The sequence below is a fragment of the Podarcis melisellensis genome (genome assembly GCF_964234715.1).
Source record: "Podarcis melisellensis genome assembly, chromosome: 3".
NCBI lineage: Eukaryota > Metazoa > Chordata > Lepidosauria > Squamata > Lacertidae > Podarcis > Podarcis melisellensis.
In genome coordinates, this window is record NC_138530.1 from 105364987 (window position 1) to 105390834 (window position 25848).

Below are 25848 nucleotides of genomic sequence, written 5' to 3' on the forward strand. Positions count from 1 at the left end.
CCTTCTGGTGGTTCCCTCACTGCGAGAAGCCAAGTTACAGGGAATCAGGCAGAGGGCCTTCTCGGTAGTGGCACCCGCCCTGTGGAATACCTTCCCACCAGATGTCAAAGAGAAAAACAACTACCAGACTTTTAGAAGACATCTGAAGGCAACCCTGTTTAGAGAAGCTTTTAATGTTTGATGCATTACTGTATTTTAATATTTTGTTGGAAGCTGCCCAGATGGGCAGGGTATAAATAATAAATGATGATGATGATGATTATCATCATCATCATCATCACAGGAACGATCATTACAGCAGGCATCCTTTGACATTAACACGACAAACATTTCATCCACTACACCTGGCTTTCAAGGTTTTCATTGAATATTGCTCAGAAGAAATGTCAACTGAAAAGACCTGATGGCCCTGGATTCAACAGGAGCAGAACCCCTTAAGCAAATGGTCAAATGTGTTGCTGAATCAGTTCAGGACTGCTTTCCTGACCGAGGGCTGCTATGCATTACAGTGTAACAGCTAAAAACTAATGTTTTTAAAATCGCCACTTGGGGGCACGTGATAAGCCCCTGCTTCTGGCTGTGTACGTGGAACTGATCCTGCAGTTTGTGAAGCACCCTTTGGGGATACTTCTAAAATGTTTAAATGGGAACTGAAGTGTGGCAGTAAAATGACCAACAGTGCAGATCTCACCAAGATATTTTCCCACAGAGCAGGGATGAGCTGTCCCATTTTGCCGCCTGAGGTGAAGTCCCCTCAGCTGAAGTCCTGCTTGCTGGCACTGTACAACCCTAACTATGGCAGGGGCAAGCAGGGTTCATGAGTGGATAGGTACCCATGAGATTCTGCCACCTGAGGCGGCAGCTTCCCTCCGCCTCATGGGTGGGCCGCCCTGCCAGATATATTTATAAGGGGAGAAAGAACCCCGGAGAAAGAAAGCTAGAAGCATCAATCTCTAAATACACATCTATAAAGAAGATTGGAAAATAATTGTCCATTGACTTGTCAAGGCTGTGTGAACTCCTCAGTGCCTTTGCACTCCGTGCGGAAGGTGAGAGTACCCATCTGCCAGGAAACTTACGACTTTCAGTTCCTCAACAGTATTTCATAAATTTCACGTTGAACCTAAAAGCTAAAAGGCAAAGGGGTCAATCCACGATTCACCATGTTAAAGATGATTTGCCGACCCTTGCTTCCAGTGATGATTGGGTCATCCGTCAAACACTTTTATATGCTGGCAAGGTATTGCACAAACAGTGAATCTATCTAATCCTAAGATTTGCAGCTAAAGCATATAAGTGCTTTGGATGAAGTGTCTCAAATGTAGCACCTGCGCAATGTCATTAAAGCACAGGCGCCACATCAGAGCTAGCAAAGCATTGCAGTACGCATATGACTGCAAATGGGGTGAACTTAGGAGTTCCAAAGAGTCAGTCTTTCACCCTCTTCCTGTTAACTAATTTAGATTTTTAGGTTGCTTCATCCCAAGGCTTTGCAGTACTAACATTGATTTAACATTTCACTCACGCCTTTTCAAGCAATCGCAAACCTTGGTAGTTCATTAATGTGGGGAAATCCTGTTTCATACACTACAAGAGAGTGGGAAGTGGAGCATTAATCATCACCATATCATTATTTTATCAAAATAATAATTGTATGGAGTGCCAACTGTAGATATTTAGTGGTTGCTAAAAGGTTAATACAGAAATCCCTGGTGTTTATTTAAAGGAACAATGTCAAGTAACAGAGGCTCACAGGATAAAATGTATATGGGTATCTGTGTTGTTTTATTGCTATTTTTATCAAGAAAAAGAATAGCATGCATTGTAAATACACAAATGAAGCTATTCTTCTGCACAACTACAAATCATAGAATATGCTGCACTGAGCTTGCTTGCATGTTGTGTTATGCATAAAAGCAGCAATATAAGATTATAATCTTTAAATATTAGTCTCTCTTTAGCTGATGTTTAACTGGAAGTTAAATTCTGTTCTTAGATGAATAGCTTTGCGGTTCAGGAAAGCCCATGTAGAAGCTTAAGAGAGTCCTAAATAGGACTGATTTTGAAAGTGCTTCTCTCACCACTGCATACCACTGCATACCCTCCAACATTTCTTCAATGAAAATAGGAACGTCCCATTCCATAATGATAATTTTCCATAATGATAATTTTACTATTTATACGCCACACATCTTACTGGGTTGCCCCAACCACTCTGGACAGCTTCTAACATATAAAAACATAATAAAACATTAAACATTTTTTTAAAAAAGCTTCCCCATATAGGATTGCCTTCAGACAGCTCAGGGATTGGATAACTCCATACCTTCCAACTTTTCTCCAATGAAAATAGAGACATCCTAACCCTACCCTCCAACATTTCTCCAATGAAAATAGGGGAAAGTGGGACATTCTGGGATCAACTCAGAAACCAGGACGGCTTTTCTAAATCAGGGATGTCCCTGGAAAATAGGGACACTTTGAGGGTCTGCCACTGTATCACTGGGCTGATGCAACTCTGACTTCTTGCTAACTACAATGAACAAATCAGGAGTCAGCTTCAGGACTATGTGCCCCATTCAGTACCAATCCTTTAGTACGCTGAAGTAAACTATGGCAACAATTAGCCATTTTTATCAGTGGAATGGTTCGCAGAAACTATGGCCTATTGGGACTCTGCAAACATGTCCCCTCTGGTCCTTCCTGCTCCCAAACTGTCCTGGGTTAAGCTAAAGTTTGGCTTAGTGTGTCATCCAGACCCAGGATTGTGGTTAAGCTCTGTCTTCCTCAAGCATGAGCTATAGCCAAGGTTCGTTCTCATAGCTCAGTCTCTTAACTTGTACACTACACCAGCTCTGATCCATGCACAGAGCTCCCATGTGAGAAGGGAGCTTCCTGTTCACCTAGCTGGGTATCAGCTGCATAGGTACATCCACACTGGACATGCTGAGCCGAAATAAATGTAAAATTTTGGGTTGCATTGGGAGCTCTGTGTATGCAGCCAAGATCCACCTAAGGTTTGGATCAGGCTGTAAATCTGAAATCCAGTAGATTAAAGTCAATGGAATGTTCAACAGAAAATTGCTGTTGCGATTTAACAATATGACTTTTTGTGCCCTTTTCCAACTCTTATTTAAGACCAATCATAGTAGTGCGGCAAGACGGAATTACTCAGTTTTGGAATTATGATAACTGCTTAGTTTCCTGGTCACACATTTTTTGAAAACTACACATCCTGTCTTTCCAACGCCCATAAATACTAAATAGCATTGTGGCATTAAAACAATTGTTATCTCTCTCCTGCCAGAAAGGATATCATTGTCACACAAAAAATTGGGTCGAAATTACACATGGGAAAAGATAAAAGAAAAGTTGCTTAGCTTAGGGCCAAACTGCACTATGGGAGGATAAAGAAATTGCACAGTAAATATAGACACGAGTAATATTTTAAAACAAATAGACTACAAACTGTATAATTTAAAAATTAAAGGGAACCTAATGAAAAACTGATAAATGACTCCAAGGAGGCTTAATCCCACCTACCCTCATTATTGTCCTCCAGGTCCTCAGATTGCTTTGCTTTGCATTTCACGGGTGAAGGAGACTGGCCTTTCTGCTCCACTCCCTCTGCAAGAACAAAGAATTCATAAATAGATTTTTGAGTTAGCATGTTTAAAAATTAAATATGAACATGCAAGATATTGGAAGAATAAACAGATATTATCTTTGTGCTGCTTTCAGATAGAAAGAGCGGTGCTTTTAAGCATCGTGAAGATGCATTTCTGCCTCACATGCCATCATCATGGCTCTGAGGGACTTTAGGCTGGACTCAAAACTTATTTCAAAAGCCACAACCCCTCACATGTAAATCATCACATTTTCCTGTAGTATCACAATAATATCACTTGAATGAACAGAGTTTCAAAACCCCTGGAGCTTTACAGACAAGGAAGAGTGACCTCAGCTTGTGAGTTTAGACAGCAATCGCATGCACACTCACATGGGAGTAAGCCCCATTGAAAACAATGGGACTTATTTCTGAGTAGACACATTTAGGATTGCACTATTAGTTGAGGAATGGAGGTAGAAGTATTGGCATCAACAGTGAAGCGGCTCAGTAGCAAACTAGCATCCAGTGATACCCATTCTTAAGAAAATAATGCTAATGAGTAAAGAAAACCTGAATTCATTTAACTAGCTGAATATCAGAAACTAATAATATTTGGCAGTTTCAAAGTCCCCTTTAAATAGGTTAAATCAGTGAGAATTATGTGCAAGCTGCACAGGGAGTTGGAGTCAACGTTCCTAAGTCTCAAGTATATTGATCTTAGTATATTAAATGTTTTCTTCTTGGGTCAACAGACTCCAGAGGTGGGAACAGGCAAAGGAGCCTAGTGTCCCTCCTAAGACTGACCAAGGGGCACTGAGTTTGTTCTATAATTTTGATTTGATCAATTACCACCTTTTGGGATTTCTTTATTTTTCCAAATCCAAGTGTATATATAATTGCAATGAACTAATATCACAATATTGAATTAATTTCAACACATTCAATAGGAGTCCTTCACTTAAAAGCTTTCTGGTGACTCTCTTTGCAAGCCACCCGAGATATACAGTGGTACCTCAGGTTACAGATGCTTCAGGTTACAGACTCCGCTAACCCAGAAATAGTACCTCAGGTTAAGAACTTTGCTTCAGGAGGAGAACAGAAATTGTGCGGCAGCGGCACAGCGGCAGCGGGAGGCCCCATTAGCTAAAGTGGTGCTTCAGCTTAAGAACAGTTTCAGGTTAAGAACGGACCTCTGGAATGAATTAAGTTCTTAACCCGAGGTAAAGGTACCCCTGACCATTAGGTCCAGTCGTGACCGACTCTGGGGTTGTGGTGCTCATCTCGTTTTATTGGCCAAGGGAGCTGGCGTCATGTGGCCAGGGAGTCATGTGGCCAGCATGACTAAGCCGCTTCTGGTGAACCAGAGCAGTGCACAGAAACGCCGTTTACCTTCCCGCTGGAGCGGTGCCTATTTATTTACTTGCACTTTGCCGTGCTTTCGAACTCCTAGGTTGGCAGGAGCAGGGACCGAGCAACAGGAGCTCACCCCGTCACAGAGTTTCGAACCGCCAACCTTCTGATCAGCAAGCCATAGACTCTGTGGTTTAACCCACAGCACCCGAGGTACCACTGTACATTTTATATGGGTAGCTATCTACATTTAAAACAACAACTGCAGCAACAACCGTATTCTAATGTATAATTAAAATACGTGTAACAACAGAAATGTTTTTAAAAAATGCTAGCATATATCACAGGAATAAATTCAGGCCAGATGTACGGTGATCTTTAGATGCAGTCATGCATTTGTAGATGGAACTGCTATTGTGCCAGGCTTTAGCAGAAGGGGAGATGCAAAGCAGGGCTTCTCCATTGGCTTTGCTGAGAGAACAGCTCCACCAGGCTCCTTCCCTCCCTGCACTATTCCACTCCACCTGGTCATTATAAGGACTGTTGTGCAATCTTAAGAACTGATGCTCAAGGTTCCTTTATTTCCTCCAACTCCTTTTTCCTTTTGTGTTGGGTCTTTCGGATTGTAAGCCTGCAGGCAGGTCTTGTATTGTTTTTATTGATCTTATGTAAGCCTTTCTGTGAGCCTTTTCTGTTAAAGAGCAAGGGGGGGGGTGCTTTAAATAAAGAAACAAACAGTGTTAGTAACCTAAATGAATTTATATATTGTTTCTTTCTTCCTTTCTTTTTTTAAAGTCGCCCAATAGGTTTTAAGAAAGCCACAAAACTCAAAAGATAAGATTGCTCTAATGCACTATTAAATCACACATTTAAGAGCTGGAAAAGATTTGCTACACCCACAAACCTTTTCTTCTGCCAATGCAGCATGAAAATACACAGACAGAAGACATATCTGATACCGTACAACTAAGGTCCATAGAAAGCTTTAACTACATCTGCCCCTTTGATTCAAGCCAGACCAGCAACATGCTGAATGAAATATGATCGCATTGGAGAGCTTTTAACTGAACATCACAATATGCTAGCAGCTGCTAGAAAAGAAAGGACACTTGTTTGGGGGGAGGGGAGTAAACTAAATATTAAGAGGTGAAATTCTGATCCATTTAAATCTGTGAGAGATTTGTCATTGATTTCAACAGGAGTTGGACTCTGCTGAAGGTTGAAATATACTGTCTCGGTGTGTGTGCGCACACACACAGATATAAGCTTTTTTGTGCATCATTTTGTATCTGAAATAAGAAAGCCAATGTGCAAGCATTAAGTGTGATTTTTGCGAATACTGTTATTCATTTTCCCTTGCCTCTAACTAATTCCTAATGAGTCTTCATACACAAAAGAGCATTAGTGGTGGCTCTATATATATAAAAAAGGATTATATTATGAGCATAAACACCCTGCTGTTCATTTGGTGGGGGGGGGGGGAGCCTCACACTGACCCACAGGAGCAAAGTTTGCAAAGGTAACAAGATCTGCGCCTTCCTGGGTGGCAGAGAAATGTAAAACAGAGAATGCATTTATCTCAGTATGCTATGCATTTGGTCATTTTTTATTTTTCATTAGAGCCCTTTTGTAGCCGTTTCGAAGACCTGATGAAAATGCAGTGATATTTCCCCTTCCCCAATGGCTTCAGATGAGGCTGATTTCAGGCCATTATGTGCAGATCTGCAGTTCCTTCTTATTATCACACGTGCTTCTGAATTAGGATGAAATCAGTTTGAAAGGCACTTGTCAGGAAAAAAAATAGGTTACAAATGTATAATTATGGAGCACTTAATTTTTTTTTGGGGGGGGGGGGAGCTGATATTAGAGAAAGTTGTGTATGGATAGCATGCAGGCAGTGGCAATAATTCATAAAGATGGTCTACAACTAAGAGTTCCATCTGCTAGAGTCATGACCTACAGATGAAATGAACTGGAAGTCCATTAATGATAGGAAATGGCTAATTGCAGTCGCAACCTCAAATATCTATTACTCACTATGAATCCTTTCAAATATGGAAAGGAAAGATACTCTTCAAAAGAAAGACTGGCTTGATTCAAAGAATAACTCAGCTGGGCTGAATATGTGAATGTCTATGAGACTTTTGCAAATGTATCCTTGCTAGTTTAACGATATTAAGCCTAGGCACTAATTGGGACAGTGTGGAATAAACGCTCTTCTGTTATAGGGCATATGAAGATCATGTTAACTGTAGCAATGCAGTGATTAACAGTGTATCAAATGGTGACTGCCCCATAGAGAATTAATTTCCAATATTGCTTTCGGGACCCCTTGCCATTTGCCAGAGATGCACTAATTGCACCTATCTTGCTGCATTTTATTGTATTTTTGTTGTTGTTTTGTAGTTTTTATTGAGTGAGCAACCCAGAGGAAAAAAAAATGTGATCCATGGCAGCCTGAAAATAATGTACACAAACACACTGGCCTGAACAAATGCAAGGTAATGGATTTCAGAGCAATAGCCTATTTCAGGAAGGGCATGTTGTGGGTCTGCAATGAAGACCACGCAACTGCCAAGGCTTCCTAATGGGGAGTAAGGAAAGGGAATGTAGAAGGAATACTGAAAAGAAAAGATTTGCACATCGGCTGTGATTTAAGAGAGCATCTGGGTGCACAAATATTTAAAAGTCATTTCAACCCCGTTCATCCAAATGCCTTTCAAAAGCATTTCCTCCGCTATGAAAACTTCCCAATTGCTGGTTTTTCGTTTTGGTTTGTTTTGGGTCATCCTATCCTAAAGCGGGGTGCATGCTAAAAAGAAAAGGGAGGCTACTCAAACTAGATAATAAAGTCTCTAGAGAGGCTAGTTTTGCCTCAGCACTGCAGTGCTTCTTCCAAATGCCCCGGAGAGGAGATGGGAAGACCGAAAACTGCACTGGGCCAGTTCTTGGTACCACCACCAGGAGGTGCCAGAACTCAAAACATGGCTATTCCTTTCTTCCCGTTTAGGTGCCCAGGTGCTCATTTAACCCCCTTCCTAAGTTCACATTGAAAAAAGATCACTCCCTCTCTGTCCAACAGGTGCACTTCGTCTGGTCTCTACAGCTCCAGCTTAGAGAGCCTGATGGCTCTGTGAGTGATGACATGCCTGCGGCAAGCCCCGACTCATGTCTAACAGAAGGAGAGCAGATGTAGAGACAAACATTCCAGTCTAATGGGCTAATTTTGCATGGACTTGTAGCACAGTCTAATTGGAATTAGCGTCATTTCAAAGGTTGAAGAGAAGAGGAAACCAGAGTTGTCTTTCTTTCTGTTTGCAAATTGAAATAGTTAAAACATTTTCTTTTAAATTAGGCAAGCGGAACAGCAAGCTTATTTTGAAGTAGCCTCACTTACTATTTTAACATCCCATTCAATTTATAAACCCCATCCATTTGGGTTCTGAGTGTGCAGACATGTTTATGGAATGCCACAGCTGAGATGAACTTCCCACCTGAATTTTCAGAAGGGAATTGACTGTGCAAGTGCGGAGACAAACTTCTAAGTTGCTTCCTGTGTCATGCATGCTTATATTTCTGTGTGGAATTTGAAAACACACTATACTACTTATCGCATTAAAAGAATATACAGTGGTACCTCGGGTTACATATGCTTCAGGTTACATACGCTTCAGGTTACAGACTCTGCTAACCCAGAAATAGTACCTCGGGTTAAGAACTTTGCTTCAGGATGAGAACAGAAATCGTGCTCCAGCGGCGCGGCAGCAGCAGGAGGCCCCATTAGCTAAAGTGGTACCTCAGGTTAAGAACAGTTTCAGGTTAAGAACGGACCTCCAGAACGAATTAAGTACTTAACCCTGTTTAGGGAAGTTTTTAACATTTAATGCTGTATTGTTTTTAACACTTGATTGGAAGCCGCCCAGAGTGGCTAGGGAAACTCAGCCAGATGGGCGGGGTATAAATAATAAGTTATTATTATTATTATATAACCCAAGGCATCACTGTATATCTGAACATATCTCTGATTAGAAGAAAAAAAGCTGTTGGGAGCCGTAATCTGTTAGCTATGTTATTTGCAATGATTGTGTCAGCAATATGTGAGGGAGCGTGAGAATGCCCTGAATGGCGCTCATGGCATCCTCAGATCTGTAGGGCTATTTCACAAACATTTCCTTACAACTACAAGGCAAGGTGCCCTGCAGCTAAATGGAACAGCACAAAGGAAAGCCACAGGGTGACCACAGCAACAACACACCCCTAGAAGTCCTTTGCACTCAACTTAAAACAAAGAACAGCCAGTGGATCCAGTTAAGTTTCTCTTCTCGTTCTACAGGTAAGGCTAGTGCAGGAAAGTCTTTGCTAAGTCAGAACAGTGGACTGGGTTGTAGCAGTCAGTGGGAAAAGACCTTTAAGGTACCAACCATTCATTGAAACATTTTCATAACCACCTTACCAAACCGCCAGACAGCATACAATGCAAATAGAAAAGTAAAGAAAAGCATGACACAAAACTTGCAAAATAAATAAACAGTGCTGATAAACTAAAGCCTGAACTGAAGGCCAAGAGAAGTGTTTTATTGATTATAGTTTAGAAATTATTTATTGTAACTGTTGAGTGGATTTCTGTTTAACTTTTATATGTTGATACTATTTTATACTACTCTAATAATTGTTGAATGCTACTTTTCAATGTGGGGACGCAGGTGGCGCTGTGGGTTAAAGCCTCAGCGCCTAGGACTTGCCGATCGAAAGGTCGGCGGTTCGAATCCCTGCGGCGGGGTGCGCTCCTGCTGCTCGGTCCCAGCGCCTGCCAACCTAGCAGTTCGAAAGCACCTCCGGGTGCAAGTAGATAAATAGGGACCGCTTACCAGCGGGAAGGTAAACAGCGTTTCCGTGTGCGGCTCTGGCTCGCCAGAGCAGCGATGTCACGCTGGCCACGTGACCCGGAAGTGTCTCTGGACAGCGCTGGCCCCTGGCCTCTTAAGTGAGATGGGCGCACAACCCCAGAGTCTGTCAAGACTGGCCCGTACGGGCAGGGGTACCTTTACCTTTACCAGCGGGAAGGTAAACGGCGTTTCCGTGTGCAGCTCTGGCTCGCCAGATGCAGCTTTGTCACGCTGGCCACGTGACCCGGAAGTGTCTGCGGACAGCGCTGGCCCCTGGCCTCTTGAGTGAGATGGGCGCACAACCCCAGAGTCTGTCAAGACTGGCCCGTACGGGCAGGGGTACCTTTACCTTTACCTTTACTTTTCGATGTAGTTTGCTTATTTAAAAGTTTTGTTTCATTATCACATTTTTGTATTGCATTAGATTGTTATAAGATGTACATTAGTTCCTTATGCTCACTGATGCAAAGGCCTCTCTTCTCTCTGTCAACAATTGTGATGCCTATGACTGTGATGCCTACAATAGGGTAGGCATTTGATAGCAGGGTCTAAGAGTTCCAAGTTGAAAACTGAAAGTCTAAGATGATGTGGCTCATATCATTTGAGGAAGCAGCAGATTTATAACAGCAAAAACTGGGAGAGCTTTCTGGAGTCCTTCTGACCAAGCCCGTTCCTCCTTTTTGTAACTTGTTGTTCAGCTCCTGTCATCCTTTGCTCTCTCAGGCACATTAGGTCAACATTAGGTTCCTCACAGGTTATCAAAGCCTTACTAGGGCTCTATGACCCAGAAGATCCTCCTAAGTGTGTGTGTGTGTGTGTGTGTGTGTGTGTGTGTAACAGAACATGCAATCGGCCTATGCAGCTACATCAGTCTGTGTGGCCTATTTAAATGCAGTCAAACGAACAATTCATGTTTTGCCTAATAGGCACATGAAGAGCTAAGGCTCACAGTAAATTACTATATATCCTTCTCCCTGCCTTGGCAGGGGGTTGGACTCGATGGCCCTTGTGGTCTCTTCCAACTCTATGATTCTATGATTCTATGATTCTTCTCCATGCCTGCAACGTGACAACATCTACATGTCTCAGCTCCAAACTCAGACTCCATTTCTAAGTATGTCTTTGTAGCTGAATTACCATTTTAAGCCTGCCTGAACAATGCTGCTGTATCTGTTGCTCTTCAAGCAGTATACTGAGTAAATGTTATTTTTTTTTACCTTTTACAATATTGTTTTCGGTGTGATTGTTATTTTAAAGGGGAAAGAATGGAGAAATATCAGGAGAATCCAGTCTGCCTTAAAGCATCCAGGATTACCTAAACTAAAAGGCTAACATTAGCCTATCTAAGCTTCCCTTTTAAGCTGCAAAGGGATTGCAGTCTGCTGAACTCACAGACATGAGGAAGGAAGGATAATATCTAATACATCTGGAGCTAGTGTCTGGAGGTGGTTGGAGGGTGGATGGCGGCTAACAGATTGAGGCTGAATCCTGATAAGACAGAAGTACTGTTTTGGGGGGACAGGCGGCGAGTGGGTGTGGAGGACTCCCTGGTCCTGAATGGGGTAATTGTGCCCCTGAAGGATCAGGTGTGCAGCCTGGGAGTCATTTTGGACTCACAACTGTCCATGGAGGTGCAGGTCAATTCTGCGTCCAGGGCAGCTATTTACCAGCTCCGTCTGGTATGCAGGCTGAGACCCTACCTGCCTGCGGACTGTCTCGCCAGAGTGGTGCATGCTCTAGTTATCTCTTGCTAGGACTACTGCAATGCACGCTACATGGGGCTACCTTTGAAGGTGACCCAGAAACTACAAGTAATCCAGAATGTGGCAGCTAGACTGGTGACTGGGAGCAGCCGCCAAGACCACATAACACCGGTCTTAAAAGACCTACATTGGCTCCCAGTAAGTTTCCGAGCACAATTCAAAGTGCTGGTGCTGACCTTTTAAGCCCTAAACGGCCTCAGTCCAGTATACCTGAAGGAGCATCTCCACCCCCATCATTCCACCCGGACACTGAGGTCCAGCTCCGAGGGCCTTCTGGCAGTTCTTTCGCTGCTAGAAGCCAAGTTACAGGAAACCAGGCAGAGGGCCTTCTTGGTAGTGGCACCCGCCCTGTGGAACGCCCTCCCACCAGACGTCAAAGAGAACAACAACTACCAGACTTTTAGAAGGCATCTGAAGGCAGCCCTGTTTAGGTAAGCTTTTAATGTTTGACAGACTATTTTATTTTTATCTTTTGTTGGAAGCTGCCCAGAGTGGCTGGGGAAACTCTGCCAGATGGGCGGGGTATAAACAATAAATAATCATAAATCATAAATCATCTCCTAGCATCCAATTACATCCCACCACTGGAATAAAACCAAAATGAAATGTCATGTAGAATTTACAATAAGACCCAGTAGCAGCTGGTGGTTTGAGGGAGTGAGGTGAAATTGCCTTTCCATTACCAGTGTCACTGCAAGTTACCTGGGAGCTGCTGCAGGGGGACCAGGAAGGTCATAGCCATGCAGATACACTGATGGAGTGCTGGATTGGCTCCACCAGGGCATCAACACAGTCCCAGCCTCACTGCTGCCCTGCTCCATCTCAGTGCCTTCAAGGTAAGCTACAGGTGAGCCCCACCACACTGGCTGCAAAGGCTAAGGGGTTAATGCTCATTAAATTCCTAGCATTAGTGGCATACTCTCCTAATAATTCCGATGCAGTGCTTGCCACTCACACAACAGCATTGTGAAATTCTTCTAGGAGCTTGTAAAAATGGGAAGGTTATAGCAGGATGCGTAACTTTTACCCATGTCATCTGTGGATATTATCCAGGTTAGCTTTTCTAAGGATTGGGCTTTGAGCAAGATTCTATGTTCATCTTGGTATCTGCTCTCGAAAAGTCAACTCATATTGATGGAATTTACCCCCCGTTTTTGCACACACAATGTTGCATTAACTATTCATTGCGTTCATAGATTCAGGCTATGATTTTTGTGTACGTATTCCTTCCACGTTCAGGAGCAAGGGGGGAATCCCCAGTGTAACCAGCTATGCTGAAGTAAGAGAAAATCCATACCCTATAAAACCTAACCATGAAAGCAAATCACACCATCTGCAAATACTGGAGAAATCTGCTAGCATCACCACATGTTCTGATTATGCCGAAAATATAGGCATGCGTGTGAGGGAGTGTATATCCTGCATTCTCATTCATTTCAATCTCTTTCTTATTAGGCCTCATCTGTCAACCTCATTTTTGGGGAAGGAAGAACACAATTAAAACTAAGAGCTACCATTTAAAAATAATTCTTATGATCATCTTGGCTGCGAGTCCTGGAAGACCTGCTCCCAGCCTTGCAGGCATTTATCCACCTGGACTGGGAGGTGGGGCTCTGACAGAGGCTGAAACTGCTGAACAGACTCTTGGGTTGGGGCATTGGTTAGCAGGGGTTTCTGAGAGGGTGGTGGTTTCTGTTTCTGTTTTTTTAATCTTTTAGATCTTAATTTGATTTATGTGGAAATTATTTAATTTGGTTGTGAACATTTGGTGTTTTATTTATTGCTTATGAATTGACTGCTTTTGTTATGTTGGTAATTATGAATTTATTATTGGTTTTAACTATGGAAACATGGTATACAAATAAAATTATGTGTATGTTTGTATGTGTGCATAAGTTGAACAATACATTCAATACAAAAATAGATGGTGCATTTCTTATGTTGCACACTTACTTGGGATATTATACTTTTGTATTTAGTGGAATTTATCCCCAAGTAGATATGTATAGGATGGTGCCGTTAGATATGGAAACATGAGTGGATACTGCCACTTAATCATCATAGTTCAAGGTTTTGGGCTTCTATAAAGTGCTGACTTGCTTTTAGGTATCATTGTGGACCAAACTAGACAAAAGCATTAAAAATGCCTCTGACTGATGGCAATTGGGGATTTCTCCCCAAAGCAAATACTAGCTTCAGAGGAGGGGTTTTCTTCAAGACTCCAGGAGGCAGCGGGGAAGGATTAAAAAACAAACAAAGAACCCTCTCCATGCTGGCTCTGATGCTGTTAGTTATCAGCCTCCAGCTGATGGTGTGTGTGTGTGTGTGTGTGTGTGTGTGTGCGCGCGCATGTGTGTGTGTGTGTGTTTATATAAAAAGAGAAACCAAAACAAAGCAACCCATCTCACCCTGCATTTTAGACGCAAATATACATTTAACCTCATGGGCACTTTTATCCTTCAAGTCATTACCGTATTTTTCGCTCTATAAGACGCACCCGAAGATAAGATGCACCTAGTTTTTTGAGGAGGAAAACAAGAAAAAATATATTCTGAATCCCAGAATCCAGACCAGCAAGAGGGATCGCTGCGCAGCAATCCCTCTTGCTGTTCTGGCTTCAGCAAAAGCAATGCTCTCACTGCCCTGAAGAGGCTTCGTGTGGCTATCCCAGAAACCAGAACAGCAAGAGGGATCACTGTGCAGCAATCCCTCCTGCTGTTCTGGCTTCAGCGATAGCTGTGCAGCCTGCATTCGCTCCATAAGATGCACACACATTTCTCCTTACTTTTTAGGAGGGAAAAGGTGTGTCTTATAGAGCACAAAATATGGTAGTTATTGCAATGAACAAGTTGGGCCTGGTAGCATGCGCATCTTTGAAAACAGTTCTTTCTGTTACGTACTTTTATTGTCACATTTAGGTTGTGAATCTGCTAGCACCGAGTTTGCACAATTTCTGTTGACTTTTGTGAAGAGTTAGTTATGAGAAATTCTACAATACTTGACCCTAATATGCACATTTTCATTCCACAGTTCAAGTTCACAATTTGAGGAAAAAATCATAATGGGGGTAAGGACCATTTGCACTCCTCTTCAAGCAGCAAAATGATTATCCACACACTCCAAAATCTGGCTGCAGAGTCTCTCACCTTCCTTTTCCCAGGGAGAGTCTGGTCAGAGTGTTTGAAAAGTGGCTGGAAGTTTGAACCCTTTGGTCAGACATGTCCATTTCTATGTGGAAAGAATTATTTTTATATTGAGGTGCAGTCCATAATGTGACCACCACTCCACCATAGCAGCTGTATGAAGTTGTGTAACTCAGACAGTTTTGCCACTGTGAACTAGGTCTTTTTTTTTAAGGAAACTCCGTGAGAAAACAGACATTCTGAAACAGTGTACAGATGGCTCATAAGGTTAAAATCATTTTAGACATCTAATATATTAGGTGTATCATGGTTCATCAAATTCCTATTAATCCACTACAAGTTGTCTTCTTAAAATACCTCAGTATTCAGAAAAATGTCTCAGCCTAGAAGCAGCCTGATGATGATAATAAGTCTGTCTAAACTTCAGGAGGAGGAAAAATAGAAAAGTCCTTTCTAGTCAGCCATGGTTTAGAAAGTCCAGTGCTTTTCTTATTATGGACAATATTTTCTGTCAGATGGAAGAAAGTCAGGATAATACTTTCTAACGCCTTTCTAGAATGTTGGCAGCCCTTTTAATGTATATGCGGACCATATACTACACCCTTTAAATATAGATCCATTTATACCCATTACACTCAAAAGAAAAATGTTAGCCTTCCTATTCCTGTTCAATTTCATCCACTCCTTTTAATTTATTTTACTTTTATACACCATATTTGCTGTAGTAATACATCTACTAATTAGTAACATGAGTTTCTGTATACTGCTTAAGTACAGTAAGAGGTGACAATCCTGTTTTCAATTTACATATGTTTAGCAGTCTTAAATATGAAAACATTTTTTGGCACAGGGTATTTTACTTACTGTTTCCTTTTGCAGAATGCACTGCCTTATTTGTTCTTATTGCTTTACAACAATCTGTTAAAATAAATGGTACAAAAGTGTAGCTAGCTAGATCGACCTAACTACTGAGAACCTATGGCACAAACCTGCATAATTATCAAGTCTGCAATCTGACCTTAAGGCACTTCTTTACCTCATATATGTTAATAAATGTGGAACATTCTCAAAATACCATTTACATGGAAGATAAGAACGGTGTGTTTCAGATGTAACATCAAACCATGGTTTGGATGGTTTGGAGTTATATAAACAAACTTTGGGTTCCCAGAAAACTAATGTTTGCCAAAATACCTGAAGTGGACAAACTATTATTTGCACAAACCAAAAGTGGAATTAAAAACACATTTTGATTGTGATTTTTAGTTCGGTTTGCAGGCAAGCTATGGTTCACGCAAACCAAAACCCAGTTTGGGTATGGCCAATGATTACTTACCACAATAGAGGAAGTCAGTGAGGGCACATGAGATATGGAGAAGAGACACCTAAGCTCAGGGCTCATTCAAGTCATAGTTTGGCGTAACTTCCATGCTTGCAAAGACAGCAAAAACTTGTTAAGGGGGAACCAGATATACTTGGTGCTTTAGTCCATTCTGGTTTCAAACAATTCATAAGATTTAGAGGATCCACATTAATCTGTGATGTCAACATGCTTCATAACCAATGGTGAATGTGTGTGAAGAAAGGATGGCAGAGCTTGTCAAGGCAGGTATGTGGAAAGCTACTGCCTGGACATTTCCATGATCTTCATGTGGGCACATGAATTGGCACAACCCATGTGGGCACAACCCTCAGTGTTTTAATAGTAAAACTCTTGCCCCCATTGGACATTAAGTCCGGCAATCAGTCTTCTCTCACCCGGGCTGGCTTACTGCTTTCAGCTGAGTTATGCAGAGCCCACATCCCATAAGCATTCTGAGATGTCCTCTCGGAGGGCAGCGTCTGCTTAACCAAATAAATTACTTGAACAGAAGCAACATGACAAATGCACTCGATTCTGCTCTAAGGAGGGGTCCTTGTGTTTATATATCCCCTACATCCTTAGAGAAGAGCAGCTGCTCCTTGCACTGCTGAATCTCATCTTTCATTTACTTTTCCAACACTTGTTTTGTCTTTCTCCAGTTTCCTTTTCATCTCTCTCTCTCCTCCTCCTCCTCCTTCAGTCACAGTTCTCTTGTTTCCACTCATTTAATTCCCATCAGTTCCCAGATGTCTCTTCTCTCGGTTCCCACCTTAGCCTGCTATCCCAATTGCCCCCCTTTCACATGTGTATATCAAACGAGTACTCAGATATGTTTGTGTGCAAACACTTAAAGAATGAGAAAGTATGTTCCACAACACGTTCTACTTAGCTTAGGGCAGATAAACTACATTAATAGAAAGGCAAAGGAAAAAACATCATGAGGCAAGGTAAGATGCCATTGTTAAAAAAAAACAACTTGACAAACATGTTGGCATTTACAGTTCTTTACATGTCCTGCTGAGCTATTTTACTGTTCAAAATAGTGTCTTGACCAATTGTTTAACCTAACACACTAGTGGGATTATATAAAAATTTATGTACCACTCAAGTAACTGAAACCCGTGCTAAAATTGAATTAAACACTGGGAATTTCTTAATAGCAGATAACTAATAAAACTTGCAACTTAAACTACAACTTGATTCAAGCTACAGCTAAATATGACATCAGGCTAGCAAATCAGAGTGGTAAAAACTAACTGGTAAAAACAGAAGGATATCCATGTCAAATAGGGTGTCAAGAAGCCCTTATGTCTTTCATTCTAGATCTCCTTGATCTGTATTTATCCCATGTATATCGGCTGCGAAGTTTCGCATAATTATAACCTGTCCTTGTGGAATTCTGCATCTATTTGATAATGGTAAAAGTTTGAGGCTTAACTGTATTAGTCCCATTTACAACTTCTACTTGGCAAGAGAGAGCTATCGCTATTCATCAATCTCTTCCACATTTTGTCAGATAAAAACCAGCTTTATCCTCTCAATTTTGATTAGAACTGGTCGCTGCAGTCACACATAACTACAGATGGGTGGAAATGAAATATTGAAGTGCTTATTGTGTATCTCGGCTGGGTTTTCCCTCTTGTCGGCCAAAATTCTGGTGTGCCTGTAGTTAAGCCACAGTCTGCATGCTGCTTCGCAGGCACAAACCTGAAGTTGGTGCTCTGTCATTCAGTTGACGCATGTGGCAGAATGTTCAGGTGATCGTTTTGAAAGCAGCATGCCAAAGAAGAAAAAGAAGCAGCCAACTACATGCCCAGGAGCCAGTTATTAGAAGAGTCATATTGTCCCAAGGCAGTTTGCGTGTCCCTTTTTCTCACTGGGCTCGATCCAAACTAAGTTAGGTACGATAGGTCTCATACTATCCTGCTCTTCTGGTTTTCTTGTATGGAATGGATCTTGGTAATTTCAACTGTTTTTTAAATGCATTGTACGACCATTTTTGTAAGTCACTTTGAGTTTGTTTTATAACGACAAGGGCGTATAAGTGTGAATAGCGAGTCGTGGCTCAAGTCTTATTGGTTTCAGTTGGTAAATGAGGCAGACATCTTGTATCCTCTTACTTCGGCATGTGCCTCATTGATCTCAATGGGACTCAAGTCTGAGTAGACATGTATAGGATTGCACTGCCAGTGAAACTAATTCAGTCTGGATCCAAACGATTGTTTCCTCCAAAAGACAATAAGCAAATAGCCACATGCTCAAGGTCAAAGTTGAAACCCACTGGAGCTCAAATCAGTAAGTAAAACAGTGGGGTTTGTAGCCTATAAACCAGGGGTGGCTAACCTGGGTCCTCCAGATGTTAGTGGATTCCAACTCGTATCAGCTCCATCCAGCAGGGATGATGGAGTTGTAGGCCTGCAACACCTAGCCATGCCAACTCTGAACCATATTTGGCACTTGGGTTGGCACCCTCTGAACTGCCAAACAGAGGATCCCTGTGGTACATTTGCCAGTACATAATGGCATGTTGTGTGCAAAAGGGACAGCCCATTGAAAGCGTGGATGCCTTGCTCTGGACATGGACAGGAGCCATTTGCCTTGAATTTCAAAGCACAAATTTAATGGAGTTATCCCCATCTGCTCCCTAGGTGTTGCTGGACAACAGCTCTCATCAGCTCCAGCCAGCCCAGCCCAGTAGCGATAATGGACACCAAAAACATCTAGACAGCGCCAGGTTGCGGAAGGCTGAGTTCATGCTTGGAGGGAGCCTCTTTTGTCAGTGCTCAGACCTCAGTGAGGTAAATATTTGGGGCAGATCACTAATAGACAGTGAAGAAAGGAACACAATTGCCGTTCCTTGACTTCACATACCCTGTCTTCCATAACCTTTCTAATACGAATGCAGGTCCGGTTTAATCCAACTTCCTGTGACAGTTTATATTAAAAAGCAATGTTTCTTTTGTGCACTGTAGTCCCGAACCTCAGCATCTGTGCAATTACTCTTCCTAGTTGCTTAGTAACAGCATCCTTACACTTTGGTCTCATTACATGCGAAGTCCGTTTTTGCAGCATTTGAAGCTATTCCAAACAGAAATCCCTAGCAGTCAATTCCTAAGAAGTTCAACACCTTTTTTTTGTCTTATGTCATGGTTGAGATGGCACCCTTTTACATGCAGCATTGCTCCTTTTGCGACAGAATGCACAGGGAGCGATAAGTCTCGTCTTCTCACACTCAGTATAAATGAAGCTTCTATTCCATATGCATCCAAACTAAGACAAAATTGTTCCAGTCTGCTCAGATCACAGCCTCCATTCAAAGATTCTACCGTAAGAATAAATATGCAGTTACTTGTGTTTCTTTCCCCATAAATATTCAAGTGGCAGCGGAAGAACCAGTGATACGGAGGCACAAAGACCTTGCATTTTGGAGAAAAACAACAGAATCACTCCAGCGATGCCATACAAAGTTCTGATAGGATTCCAGTCACCTTAGTATACATCTGAGGACTCACTTTTAAATTTTTGCCATATATTTGTATGGTGGCAGTACTGTTGCTGTGTCCCAATAATAGGCCCCAATCCATGAGCTGAAGTTCAAGGCCTTAAATTATATGATACTAAGGAGCACTGCAACAGCGTGTGATTAACTTGGGACTGCTAACTGAAATGTCTGGTGGTAGAACTGCAACCATTCCCTGCTCTTTCTGAGTTACTACTGAGGAGCTTAAAAGGTGGGAGACAGCAAATGGGTGGGAAATTGAAGGCGGACCATCAAATTATAGGAGGGGTGAAAGTTAGAGGGAAATCAGATCTCTTCTATACTTCTCTTTAGCCCTGTATCACAGAAACAGGGAACTTGTGATCCTCCATGATCTTGGACTCCAACACCGATCAGCTCCAGTCAGCATAGTCTATGGTCAGAGATGATGGGACTTGCAGTGCAACAACATCTGGAGGGCCACAGTTTCCTCATCATTATTAGCATATTAAAAGAAAAGGGAATGAACAATCTAGTAAAGCAGGCAGGCAGCTTCTTTGAAGACAGCTTCAAAGACAGCAAAGAGTCTTGTGACACCTTAAAAACCAATTTATTATGAGACAAGCTTTCATGTGCAATAAATTTGTTAGTCTGTAATGTGCCTTTGTTGTTTTTGCTACAACAGCCTAACAAAGCTAACCCCTTTCAAAATTATTACAGCAGGGCTGTACACACACTATACCTTTAGAGCACATTTGAATCACATTCTTTCCCTCAAAGATTTATGGGTGGAATTGTAACTCTTTGAGGGGTAATCTACGGTACCCATAATTCTTAGAGGGGGGAAAGGTACTTCAAATGTGTTTTGAAGGTATGGTGAATATACAGGCTAAGAAAGGTGGTTATTCTACCACTTTCGTGTTCTCTTTTGGTGCTGCTAGGTATGAGTTTTTATTCAAATTTAGCCAATTGCAACACACCCATGCATAGATGCCACCAGAAAGGAAATGTCTCATAAACCCTGAGATAATGTTTCATAAGTAGAAACTACTCTCAGTGCTCTGACACAAACAGATGAACAGGGCAAGAACCTGACTCTCTGCCTAGCAACTATTTCCATTCTTACATACACAATTATTTTGTGTCACTGATTGATTGGGGGGTAGGGGGACATTTTCAAAAGCTGAGTGACTCTAGCCTTAGGGATTTTTTGTAAATCAGAAATGGGTAATGCACTTAGGTGACAAAGATCTAAATGTAAATTCAGTGTGTCTCTGAATAAATTATCAAGCATTTATTTCAATAGGAAATTTGTATTTGGTAGTTTATTCACTGTAAAACTGAAGGAAATATGAGAGTGGAGAAGAGAATGAAGGGGAAGAAGGCAGCTATTTGGGAGGGGGGGTTGTGATAGGAATTTTGAGGTCTTAGATATAGTAATGTTCATAAGTGTACCAACCAAGCACATACATAGATCAGCACAGGAAGGCCAACCTGGAACCATTTTGATTCCTAAACTGACCAAATGTTTTCTCTGCAAGGTCAAAGTGGGAAACCTCCCCATTGTCTTTTCCTTCACAAATCCTGTCTTAAGGGTATGTCTGTGTTTCAATAGGGTGTGAGCCTGTGACCTGGCCACGGAACTAAGTATTTATCACTACAAAAGAATGGCCAGGCTCTCCAGGCAATCCAATCAAGTAACCTGCCAGACAGGAGATAAAGGAGGACAGGAGAAAAAACAACATTCAAATGTTCTGTTTTAGACCGCCTTATGTAGGTGTGATGTATCTGAGGAGTGGTCTTAGGTTACACCCCTTCTGTGATGTATGTATGATGTTTCTACAGGATGGGAATTTCAAAAGTCTTTATAAGGCCTTGCATGCCATTTTTCTGGGTCTCTCCTCCTCTCCTGCGGGTGAGGGGAGCACCCTGTTGCAACAGATCAATAAAGATCAAGCTTACTAGTTGCTTTGCTTCTCAGTATTCTCTGGTTGGCCTCTGTTATTCTCTCCTACCAATAGGGAACCTATGTTAGGACTCTATATGGGCTCTTGGATACCCCATAAGGGAAAAGGGCAATTTTTGTTTACAACAGGGTGGAGTTAAAGAAGGGCACATAATGTCATGAAGTATTAATTCTATGGCTCTGTACACATTAGCCGTTTAAAATTCTGTGAGGTTATTTCTCCATTCTACATTTCAAGTCACCATATTTGTTTGTGGGTAAGTGTTTTGCGAATTCATCCTGAATTCATCCATGCACTGTGGTTATATGTCTTCCTGTTTATCTTATACTTTTTAGCGCATTTCTCCACCATTTTTCTAACTCTAAATTGTCCTTTTAAAAAACTGCATGTCTTGCGCAAGAACATCTTGATCTACTTTGATTGCAGAAACCCACATTTCTGTTATGTAATTGAATCCTGCAAAATACTGACATTCAGGAGGCAGAGTGACGAATGTTCATATATAGACAGTCAACTTGCTCACATGATTCATAATACGGTTTTGAAAATCAAACATTTGGAGAGAAATACGAACTCCCTCTTCTCAACTACCTGGACAAACAATTGTGATGTATCCATGTTCTCCTTTCCAAAGGGAATGGAAGGCAGTCAAGACCAGAAGCAGCAAAAGAACGATCCTGCTACAGAAACCAATGAAAACAGGGAGGAATATTTTCACTGATGAGCAATTTATAAAAGGACCCCTGACCGTTAGGTCCAGTCATGACCAACTCTGGGTTTGCGGCGCTCATCTCGCTTTACTGGCCAAGGGAGCTGCTCTGGCGAACCAGAGCAGCACACGGAAACGCCGTTTATCTTCCCGCCGGAGCGGTACCTATTTATCTACTTGCACTTTGATGTGCTTTTGAATTTGAATAGGTTGGCAGGAGCAGGGACTGAGCAACGGGAGCTCACCCCGTCATGGGGATTCGAACCACCAACCTTCTGATCGGCAAGTCCTAGGCTCTGTGGTTTAACCCACAGCGCCACCCGCGTCCGGTATTAAAATGTTTCAATCAGTGACTGCTAACTACTGCTACTGCTACCACCAATACCTTTCAGATAGTTTTTTAGAGTCCCTCTGGACAAAAGTCACTGTAATAACCAAAATAGCTGGAAACAATCATTATTATTAAATAATGCTGCTTAGAAACAACTGTTTGCATCCACGAGATTGTGAAAGCTAGCCTGTATCTTTGATATGTAGATTTCACATGACTTTAGTCTCAGGAGTCAAGCAAGACCATTCAACTTACTTTCTTGGCATCTCTCTTTATGAAATATGCATATGAAATAGGTCCTTTCCCTAATACCTAGTACGGCAGTTGCTGTAAAACACTAGGGTGTGACATTCATTGTGTTTCATTATCACTCGACTTGGCTCTACTATCTGAAATGTCTTTTGGGGTTTATTAATATGTGGGGTTTGAAATAACAAGAAATATCTGTGTCTTAAGTATGACAAACCAATTTCTTTCCTGGTTATTCTTTACTGTGTGTTTGGTTGGTTTTTAAAAATAAAATAAAATAAAATAAAAAAGGTTCACATATTAAAACATATTTCTTTAGAACTTAACTTCTCCTTGAAGAAAAGTGTGCCATTCCTGTGAACACAGTGAGAGCCCTATCCATTCAAAAACCCAGGCAAGGCAGCAATATCATCACTGTTTGAAATGCCCACTTCCCCACTTTATGAACATGTACGATATGAAATAACCCCTCAACAATACAGCCGAACATTCATGAATCCCTTCTGAATGTAATCTGAGTGTCAGACAGCCAGCACAGTGGCCCCATGCTCTTTGACATGGCACCATGTAACCATATCCATTGTGCAAAACTGCAGGTTCTTCTGGAGATAGGGAATATCTTGACAGCCCAGAATAATTATAAGTGTCTTTATATGCAAATCAGAGCGAAGAAGCTGAACAAAGAGAATCGTTCACAAAAGAGTAAAGAAAAAGGAGGTAAAAAGAGAAGGCAGAATGGAATCATTTAGGAAATGTGTTCATTTTCATCAGGTTTTTTTATTACTTTTGTAGAAAGGATGTAAATTTAGTGCTGGAGCAAAAACCCAGGAGAAGGGAAGTTTTCAGTACTATCACAAAACAGGCAAATACCCTTATCAATGTCTGCATGCTGTTCTTGTATTGTTAGGGAACCTCCTCTAGGAATATATATTTTCTGGCAAGTCCATTCAAGTCCTTGACTTCTCTGCTGGTGCTTTTCTTTCCCTCTCTTTTAAAAAAGATTAATATTACTTTCAGATGAATTGAAAGGTAGGGATGATGAAGATGTCCTGAAAAAGATTGTGCAGACCATGATCTCCACGGAGACTCTGATGACACCATTGCTTGAAGACACAATATAATGAGACCAGGAGTTGCCATCATGAGACCCGATACAAACCAAGCCTAGAGACTTAAGTGTGACTCTCAAAATCTTCTTATGGAATAGTCAGAAAATGATGATGTCTTTTGCATTTCATCCCCCTGCAGCCTCATACATATCGTTTCCAGGAAACCTCACTGCTCACTTTCCTCTTCTCTGTTATGGTTGCCATACAGGCGAAACTCGGAAAATTAGAATATCGTGGAAAAGTTCATTTATTTCAGTAATTCAACTTCAAAGGTGAAACTAATGTATGAGATAGACTCATGACATGCAAAGCGAGATAGGTTGGTGAAAGCTGCTTTAATCACTCACTGAGTAATAAGGGGAAAAACAAAAACAAATTCAGCTTATTTCCATTAAGATCACGCCTCCACCTTAGGTGAGCCTCTCTTCCATCTGCTGAAGCACTGGTTTACCACACTGCTTCTGATGCTTATATTGTTTCGGCACTGTAGGAAACAAGATGCTAAATAGATCTAGATAAAGCCAGCACAGCTTTTATAAAAGCCTGATAATCCTATTTAGTGCCCATACAGTGCCTGCCTGGTTTGCTAGGATATGTTGGTTTAGTGGTACTTCAGATAACCTTTTGATTTGTTGTTGTTGTTTAGTTGTTTAGTCGTGTCCGACTCTTTGTAACCCCATGGACCAGAGCATGTCAGGCACTCCTGTCTCCTGAAGTTTGGTCAAACTCATGCTGGTAGCTTCAAGAACACTGTCCAACCATCTCGTCTTCTGTCGTCCCCTTCTCCTTGTGCCCTCCATCTTCCCCAACATCAGGGTCTTTTCCAGGGAATCTTCTCTTCTCATGAGGTGGCCAAAGTATTGGAGCCTCAGCTTCAGGATCTGTCTTTCCAGTGAGCACTCAGGGCTGATTTCCTTCAGAATGGATCGGTTTGATCTTCTTGCAATCCATGGGACTCTCAAGAGACTCCTCCAGCACCATAATTCAAAAGCATCAATTCTTCGGCGACCAGCCTTCTTTATGGTCCAGCTCTCACTTCCATACATCACTACTGGGAAAACCATAGCTTTAACTATACAGACCTTTGTTGGCAAGGTGATGTCTCTGCTTTTTAAGATGCTGTGAGCTATATGCTTGACTTGCTGTGAAGATGTTTTCTTGAAGACAAGGAAGTGCTTTGCTCCTGTAATTTCCCCCCCCCCCCCATTTCAACTTCCTCCCAAGATTCTGTGATTGAGAACAAGTGTTCTTCTTTTTAAGGACTAAAGCTCTGAGCAGCTTTCACTTGCACCTACTCCTAGGTCTCTGCTTCCTTTTAGTTCTCCAGCAAGAACTGCAAAATGGCACATTCTTTCTGCACTTGCTGTTTATGGAAAATACTGCTGCCGGCATCTCTACAGCTATTACTGATTCCATTTCACTATATACTTTCTCATCACAGCAACAATTCTAGCATAAAGCTGTAAGACAGGAGCACTAGGCAATCCACGGATCTGAGTATACTGTTACACAGAATCTAGGATGGGATAAATAAGCTTGGGGAGAGCAGGTGCTGGAGGTTTGAGGTTAGCAACAATATGCCCTGTATATGACAAACTACAAAGAGTTGAACAGCTGACTCTGAATGATCCTGTTTCACAGATAATTTGCGTACATGATTGTGTCAGTGACCTTATAATGGTTTCGCCTCTGACTTGTTCTTAAGGTATAAGAGCAGAGCTATATTCCATTGTAATAATGAGGATACTCTGGCTTTAGATATATGGCTACCTTAACAGATTCAAACAGGAGATGTCTCTGACACAACCATGCTATGAATCCCTTCAGAAATAGGAACTGTTTCTAGAAGAGCCCCAACATGTGGTCCACATTACACAGTATTTGTAGGCC

General features: G+C 41.7%; 1 protein-coding gene and 1 long non-coding RNA gene across 8 annotated transcripts in view; one reads left to right on the top strand and one right to left on the bottom strand.

Annotated features, from left to right (window-relative positions):
* Positions 1 to 25848, bottom strand: part of MACROD2 (mono-ADP ribosylhydrolase 2) — a 987478-nt gene that overhangs the window by 102264 nt on the left and 859366 nt on the right. For 5 of the 7 annotated variants that reach the window (XM_081906344.1, XM_081906343.1, XM_081906340.1 and 2 more), the window contains exons 10-11: positions 15617 to 15670; positions 3544 to 3627 (exon numbers count right to left, since the gene is read on the bottom strand). In XM_081906344.1, coding sequence (XP_081762470.1) covers positions 3544 to 3627; positions 15617 to 15670 — 138 coding nt within the window. The remainder of the gene's footprint in view (positions 1 to 3543; positions 3628 to 15616; positions 15671 to 25848) is intronic. The other 2 variants (XM_081906345.1, XM_081906342.1) reach the window with 1 other exon arrangement.
* Positions 21036 to 25848, top strand: part of LOC309367424 — a 243625-nt gene continuing 238812 nt past the window's right edge. Inside the window, exon 1 of the long non-coding RNA XR_014167160.1 lies at positions 21036 to 21134. This is a non-coding gene — a long non-coding RNA (uncharacterized lncRNA). The remainder of the gene's footprint in view (positions 21135 to 25848) is intronic.